This window comes from Alosa alosa, chromosome 16 (assembly GCF_017589495.1).
Source record: "Alosa alosa isolate M-15738 ecotype Scorff River chromosome 16, AALO_Geno_1.1, whole genome shotgun sequence".
Taxonomy (NCBI): Eukaryota; Metazoa; Chordata; class Actinopteri; order Clupeiformes; family Clupeidae; genus Alosa; species Alosa alosa.
In genome coordinates, this window is record NC_063204.1 from 24370372 (window position 1) to 24379082 (window position 8711).

The following is an 8711-nucleotide window of genomic DNA, read 5'->3' on the forward strand; positions in this document are numbered from 1 at the left end:
CCAACGGGCCTGGCTCTTTGGCGTTGCGGTCAAGCTGCAGGTTTAGTGCCTGCTCTCTCCCTTCGGTACAGTCAGTTTGATGATGGTGGCAGACACAGCCTGATTATAAATCCTGGCTCAAACACCACCTGTGCTGAGATGGATGTAAAATGGAAGTTTCTGCCAGTCTCATCCTTTATGCCTCTGAGGAACTCTAAATCACCTGCTTTTTTTATTCCAGTTTATTATGGATTGGCTGCTTTGTTTTCAGTCTCTGTCTATCAGCTTTTGCTGACCATGATACACTGTGTTTGGACACCAAATGTGGAGTTTTCTGCGATGTGTGTGTGTGTGTGTGTGTGTGTGTTGTGCACGTCCACCCAGTCAGAGCACACCACTGTGTGTTGTCATTAGGAGAGAGGCCTATGATTACGGGACATATTTAAGTGCGGTCACGGGTAAATGAAGGTTGTGGAGTCGTTTCATGATGCGTGGTCCTTGTCTAAATATAGCCGTGACTTTATATAAGCGGTGGACCCCATCCTGTGGCTGATTATTGGGGCGACATGTGCGAGCCACATTCGGGGGAAGTTAGTCCGTTTCCTCCTGGTTTGTGTTCCCTTTCAAAGCAGCCTCGGCAAGTCCACCACTTGAAAAAGGGTCGGGGTGCGTTAAAACACGTGCCGTGATTACAGCCGATGCAGGCGCAAGATGTGAAGGAGCGGCACTCAGAAGTAGGCTAGGTGCGGCAGAGAGCGGGGCTGTGTGCGTTGACTAATTAAATGCGACTTAATCTCGTAGCTCTGGCGTGCTCAAAGGGCTTTCCGTGGCCGCAGACTTCAAACAGTCGTCTGGCACACATCTCCCCCGCTACCCGCGAGAGGTTAGCAGCTGTGCACACCTATGATTTCTCTGCTTAAAGGTGCAACAGGCTGCCCTGGCGTCATGAGACTACTTTTAAAAAATGCCACTATTTTTGACACAAGTGTTCTGTCTGACATTTTGACAAACCTGGTTTAGATGCTGGATAATCCAGAGAAATTTTAAAGCGGTTTACAATAGTCATTTTCAGAGGACACATATTACCTCTGGCCTTTCACCAGACAGTTGTGAAGCTATTTTAGCTTTAAAGTCGTATCTCTTGTTTAATTTAGTTGCACGTGATAACATTTATAATTATCATGTTTAACGCTATAACAACAATAATTCACATTTTAAAGTAATTATAGTTTTAGAATGTCATTATGACATGATCATTACAATCCCTTCTCTGATACCTCACCTTTTCTGAAGCTAGCAGTTTTGATCAGATTCTTGGACAGTGATTCACATTCAAAGCTGTAAATGCCCAATCATGAGTAACATTGTAGCGGTTCTCCTTTGTAAACACATGGTTATGTGGTCAAAGGCTGTTCCATAGTCATAGCTAGTAGACATTGTAAAAATGGATGTGATGTGCAATGGCTTAGGCAATAGAATAGTCATGATGGGTCATGACCAAGGGTCATCAAGGCAGTGAACACGTCTTATGTAAACACACTCACAACCCCCACACACACACACAAATTTTTCACATACAGAGAAATATACATTCATATGGAATATGTCATTTAAGTGAAATATTTTTGTCTCTTTCTCACACACACTCACAGAGACACACACACACACGCACACTAAATTGTAAGACACAGAGTGAGGTTCTTGTAGTCCAGTTTGACTCTCTGATGCACTTTCAGCCCGTGTCCTCTGTCTGTAATCAATGAGGCTGTTCCGCCAACATCAAAGCGCCCCCTCCTCCGACCATTCGTGATTGATCACTAATGCACTCCCCCTCCTGCCACCTCACTCACCTCTTAGATTCCACAGACTGAATTGTGCACATATACTGTCTGTCGGCATTCATATAATACTCTGGTTTACAGTAGCAGTATATATACACTGGTTTACAGTAGCTAGAGACAGTCAGTTTCACAGACTGATGTGCAAACAATAGATAGATAAATTGTGTCTGACAAATAGGTTTATAACTAGATAGAATGACAGATAGATAGATAGATAGATAGATAGATAGATAGATAGATAGATAGATAGATAGATAAAAAGATAGTGACTAGATGACTAGATAGTATTGTGTCCAATAGATAGTAGTATTATGTCATGATCATAGACATATTGTGTCATGATTGCCGTTTTCACTTAGCTGTACTGCATCATCATCACACATTGATCATTACCACGTGAGACCTCTAACATAAACTGATGCCAGCTTTATAAATTAAACTAGTGAACTCCAAAGCTTTTCGTGTGAATTGCTATTTTTATTTTCTTTCATGTGGCTTCTCTGTTGGAGATTTCACAGAGATCTTGCTCTTATTTGTTTTGCTGATTGGATGACAATTAAATATGCATTGCTTAATGTCATTCTGTCCAAAGGGTTTGGTCAGAGAGACACTTTAAATTCACTGTGGACATACAAGTTTTGGGAAAAGTCTACACATCTGTGTGAAAGCGTTTCCTCACAACAAGAGATGGTAGAGAGAGTTGCTGTTTCTTTTAACTCAGTCTTTAAAGGCTTCTTTTTTTGGTGAAAACTTTACAATGGAGAAAAGTGTTTGCTATTTCACTTAAATGTTCATTCATATTTTACTTATTATGTCTTTTATTATTCCTTATCACCCGGAGCGATGAAATTTACGGTCCCACCCTAAAATCTGAACCGGATCCGGGGCTGACCTGCCTGCACCCAGGGCCAGTGGAGTCCTGTTCACATCGTGTGACTCACCCGAAGCGTCCTCTCAGCCTGCACAAAAGCCATGCTTTCATTTCTGTCTGAGAGTTTGAAATCCCCTTTCGACTCAGCCTGTGAAATTTAATGAGACGTGATTTTGTTGCAAATGATATTTATGTACACACTGATTTTTGTTAGGTTTTCTTGGGGTTTACTTCAAAGCATCCATTACAAACAACCCAAGTCACATGCCTAAATGACTTAATGTCTCCCGTCAACAAAGTTCAAGACAATGTCTTTTTCAAAACATAAACCGAAGCATATAAATATTTTAACTTACTTGTAAGAAGTGCCACAAGAGTAAACAAATATTTGCAATTTGGATCAATATTAGGTTTGTAAAATATGCACAATACTTTTTATTTTGGACTAGAAGGAAAAAGGCACAAGAAAAAAACTTTTCACAGAGTTTGCTCTGTTTCCCCTACTTCCTGTGTCTCCATATCGGAGCTGTCCATCACTAGAGCAGTCCATCTGAGCTCCATTCTAAGTCTGGCCCCCTATAGAACACGCAGTGCAGGGGTCAGAGGCCGCGTGTTCAGCCTGTAGCTTAGGGGATGTTAGCAGTGGGGGCCGCCATTGTGCTCTGCCGTGCTCCTCTTGTGCCCCTGTCTTGTTCCCCATAAAGTGACTGAGGGCCGGGGGCCCCGGAAGGTTAGGGGGGGCACCCGAATCACACAGGGGGGTTAAAGAGCCTTGCTACAAAACAGTGACACAGCCCATCCACACACCATTAGGGCTGGCCTCACAATGTTTGCATCAGAGGAAGAAGGCACTCTGAGGGGTTATAAGCCCATTATGATGAACACCCAGTGTTTTGGTGTTTCTTAAAGATATTTTGCAACAATACACTGTCCCAATATCAGAATGCAGATTGTGTGTGTGTGTGTGTGTGTGTGTGTGTGTTTGCATTCAACAGACTCCATCCTATCTCTGTAAATGAACAAACAAAGGGGTGCCATACACCATATCAAGACCATGGGATGCTCACTGCTGTCAGATGTTAAGGGTGCATTTGATTGGCTGTTCAGTTCAAATGTCAGCCTTTTCATGAGGATCATAGACTATAGGACTGAGGATTTGCTCTCTATTCAGTCTACTGTTAGACAGTCTCTCTGTCCGTACATGTCTGTCCGGCTGTAAATCTGACTCTCAGGCAAGGACAGAAGCCTCAGCCAATTTGAAAAGGCGGTGGTAGGGGCATATTGAGTCACAAATATAAAATAACCCAGTGGCAATGCATGTTGTATGATATTTGAATGTTTTCTTTATTGTCATATGCAATTGAAAACAGATTGCAGCAGTTGCAAAACAGTTGCACCATACAATGAAATTCTTAATTTGCTAATCCTCCAGCAACACACAACATTAAACATAAAAAGACTTAAAAATAGAATATGTACATATACACTTACTTGTGCATATATGAATTGCTTAATGTAAACAAGTTTATTCATTTACGTAATTGTGCAATTATTATTATTAGTTTATACATTTACTATTGTGTCAAAATGCATTGTGCATATAACATAAATTTAGCACATAGAGCATGAGTGTTTAACATAGGAAACACTTTAAAGATTTCAGCTCCAGTTTATTGTTTTCATTTTGAAATATGGTGCTGTCACCAGTTGCTATTGCCTTGTATTCTTAGCAGTGATTAATGCTGCTCCCGTCTTCCATTCCCTCAGCATAGCATCTGAAACTCCTATAGTTTAAGAGTGTTCCTCATCTGTGCCCATACGCGAGAGTCGGATGTATGCATTTGCATTTGGATTCGGCCCTCTTGAGACGCACCACAAGGGCAGCACATGTACATCTTGCTGAAGGTTTTAGACATGGGATAATAGGTTTGTTTTTGTCAGCTAACACATGCCAGATTTTGATGTGAACTGTTTGTGTCACAGCTGACAGGGAACACAGCAATGGATCATGGGAGAGAGGTCTGATTTATAGCTTAGCACCACATTCTTTAAGGCTTTAATGACCCCCATGAGTTATCACCCATATCACCAACTTTAAAAAGTTACTTAAATACTGGATTTGTAATCACCATCCAGACTGTGAGAGAGAGCTTTGTCTGAGGAATCACATCACCTTATGACACTGATTCAGAACCTGCATCCTCTGGATCTCAGAGTAGCCCTACTGTAGTAATTTCGGTCCAAAGGAGTTAGCTGGAGCTTATGTTGTGGCAATAATGTTTTCTTTTTTTAAGCCAACACACTGCACGAGAAAAAAAAACTTACATTTATGGAACTCTTAAGTCTGCGTCAGTGTGCAAAATATCTTTCTGCTGATGAACTATAAGATTAGTACGACCTGATGAAGATTTAAAGTCACCCCACCCTTTGCATTCAAAACTGTATCCGACAAATTCCCTGCTTTCTCAAGTCCCCGTTAACCCAACCCTCTAGCCACCGGAGAACGGGCGTTTTTTTCGGTCTGCACATGCTCAGTCGAAGGAGTGGCGAGGGTCCAGTTCCCATCTCCTCTGTGCGGCCTGTGTACGTATGGACCATGGACGAGAGCTACAAATACTGATGTAGCCTACCCGCAAGCGATGGTCTCATGGAGCTTGTCAAAGCGGCAGTGTTTAATTTGTGTTTGACTCCACAATGCACTTTAGGATTTCAATAAGATGTATGTGTGTTTTGAGATAATCATTTTTCTTCAAGCTCTCAACTTCAACTATTTCGCCCATGCTCAGGGTAAGTCCGATCTACAGTAGTTTTGTTCTCTTGCTGAGCCGCCGCTTTAGTTGCAATATTTCTTTTGTATGCATTTTTACGGTTGTAATGGAGTTATTACACAAACATGTTCACATTTTATAACTCATTATTAACAACAGGGAGTCTTTTAGCTCGTAAGAGTGAGCTACATCCGCTGTGATTGATTTTGGTGCGTGTAGCGGAGATAACTTGTTGCTTCAGCCTCGCATCCTGCTCACTCTCGTAACATGTCCTCTAAGTCGTGTGATTCACAACGTTAACTAATTTTTTTCTTTCTCTGCATGTCGTTGTAACAAATGGTGTAGGCCTATTAGTAGCAGTGGTCGCAATAATCAACTTTATACGTCAACAGCAAGCAACATTTTTATCACGGTTTTTGACAACTGGAGTGGTAGCCTAACTCGTGAAAATTCTGCAAGCGATATTTTGAAAAGGTTATCTCACGAACAACTCTAGTTGTCTAGAGCTGTTGATTTGTAGTAGGCTAACTTTATCGCGCCCAGTATTTAAAGATCAAAACCAGCATCTCTCATGATAGGTTAAGTTTCTCCTGGGTGATGCATGAAGACTTCACAGCATCTAGTCATGCGCAATCGGAGTTGGTTACTCGCAAAACAAAATTCATAATAAAACTGTCCATTAGGCTATGTTTTAGACAAAAGCGCAGTTTAGTGTAACATACTGTCCCTTTTCATAGTGACAATAGCAGCTTCGTGTTAACATGTGGCAGTGTCTCCACGCACATTTGTTTGCGCTGGCTATTGTTAGCAGTTCGCTCATAGCCATTTGATGGCCATTACTTAACCATTTGTTAAAGTGCGAGGCCACTAGCGGCGCAAGATAAATAACGAAAACCTCGATGGTCATTACTTCATATTTTGATGGGAATTTCTAACTAACATCTGCAGGGAAGGTTGGGGTGTTTTCTACGACATTAGCATCTGGACTGATGGGCGCTTTGAAGTTGTTTGTCCACACGGACATGGATGTGGATTACTATGCGTAAATATCCCTCTACAGTTACTGACACAAGACATCTGTCACAGTGGGCTGGCGAAGGGCACGTTTAAGTCGGGCTTGGTTCTGCGTGTTCGGCTAATTGCCTTGTTTGAAAGAAAATAATAATTAAAAAAAATGCACACTGCCCTAATGAATCAATTAAGTAATTGTGTTGTTTTAAAGGAATATAATAATCTTAATTGACACACAGTCATGTGTTTAGGCCAATCTTTGGATTTTCTCATTTATGAAGTAATACATTTTGTGAAATCCACGCAGGTAATCACATCTCGGCTGGCCGGGGTGCATATGTTGATGTAGTTACCTACTTTGGCTTTCTGAGGGGAAAGCATCTGCGACCAATTTAACTTCCCTAAAGTGCGCAGGGAAAGAAAATAGGGGCTGTAGTCCACGGCTCGGATCAAATTCATGACATCTTTACCTGACATTTTGCGTGCAGCGGCGAGCCTTTAAAGTGTAAAACCTTGACTTTCTTTGTCACAGCGCCATATACATGTACAGTCTTAAAGGCCAGGCTATTTTAGAACACAGATCTGTCGCTTATAGGAACATATAGGAGTAAGTAGCTCACAGTGGTGGTGAGAGTAATGTCATATGTTCATGTTGTAGGCTATATCATGTGTTCTCTGGCATCAGAGCTGTTGGCTGCCTGGTCATTTTTTTTTAAGACTTAATATAAAAATGTTCATGTGTAGGCTCTATTTGCTTTCATGTTCTTATGTAAAACGTTTTGTTTGCAACATTATGAAAATACTTGTATGGCCTATAGGCAATGTTTTTTCAAGGACGGTACAACTTTTTCATTACACAGTTGTAGTAGGCATAGGAAGTCTTTCTTTTGCCTCATTTATTAAACAGTTATTAAACATTAAAAGCTGAACTATACTTGAAATACTTTTTAAGCCATCCTATACTTTTCGATGAGCCAGTGGTAGATCGGGACAGGCTTATGAGCATAGTCCTTTATTTTTCATCTTGAGATGTCATTGTAAATTAACTCAGTGCTGGTGTTTAAAGTCATCATATGAATGGACAGGATCAGAACTATCACCGATGCAATGCAGAAGGGTGCTTTCCTTGTCTCAACCCCTGCCAACTGCAACTGGCCACTCTCTACATCCCATAGCCCCTGAGTCATGGTAGCTGCATCATTAAGTATGGTATATGTATGGTGTATTGAGTAACAAAAGCTAACTACTGCATCCTTGTAATGATAGTAAAAGTAGGGTTAAGGATATGTAAGTAGAGAGTTTCACACTGCCGTAATCTGAATAATTAGTATGTAGTATGTAAGTTAATAATACATTGTTATACTATGTTATAGTATATAGATATAGATTGTGTGCCACTCCCTACACCCCTCCATATCCTTCCTGTACCTGAACATGTGTGCTGCATTGCAGTTAGTTGGCTCGCAGCTGTCCCTCTGTTCTCTGGTGCTGCTGCTTTCTTCCTCTTCTCTGTTCCTCAGTGCTGTTGCTCTGTGTTTATGAGAATTGAGCACTGTGTGATGTGATTGCCAGGGCACTCAGGGTGTGTGTGTGTGTGTGTGTATAGATAGATAGATAGATAGATAGATAGATAGATATATACTTTATTGATCCCCAAGGGAAATTCAAGAAATTCAAGTGTGTGCATGTGTGTGTGTGTGTGGAGGGCCTGATGCTGGTCAGGAGCTGCAAACACGCATGTGCACACACACACACACATACACACACACAGAGGGTAGATGTCTATCTGGAGATGCGTACACCTGGGCTGCACATGTGGTCTATGTGTTCATAACCAGAGAGACAGGTTACGACAATTTGGCCTGTAGGTTCAAGTTTAGCTGCACTTTTCTCAGTCTCTTAGTATGACATACACATTAGTGCATACACAAGAAGACACACTCACCACCACTCACTCACACACACACACACACACACACACACACACACACACACACACACACACACACACACACACACAGAGAGACTCTCACACACATTATTAGAACACATGCAAGATGGCACACACACGCACACACACAGCGTACAAACTTTTAAACAGTTCCAGAAGTTGGAGAAAAACAATGCCTGAGCTCCCAGTGCTGGTAGTCTTAAAAGTGGAGCCTTTATACTGCAGGGCTTTTCTGGGGAAATTAAAATGACATTCTATATCAGTGCCATCTTATGAATGAAATTAAAATA

At 41.4% G+C, this 8711-nt stretch overlaps 1 protein-coding gene across 1 annotated transcript in view; it reads left to right on the forward strand.

The window, feature by feature from the left end:
- Positions 1-5244: 5244 nt before the first annotated feature.
- reck (reversion-inducing-cysteine-rich protein with kazal motifs) overlaps positions 5245-8711 on the forward strand; it is a 59513-nt gene continuing 56046 nt past the window's right edge. The window contains exon 1 of the mRNA XM_048266903.1: positions 5245-5478. Coding sequence (XP_048122860.1) covers positions 5409-5478 — 70 coding nt within the window. The 5' untranslated portion in view covers positions 5245-5408. The remainder of the gene's footprint in view (positions 5479-8711) is intronic.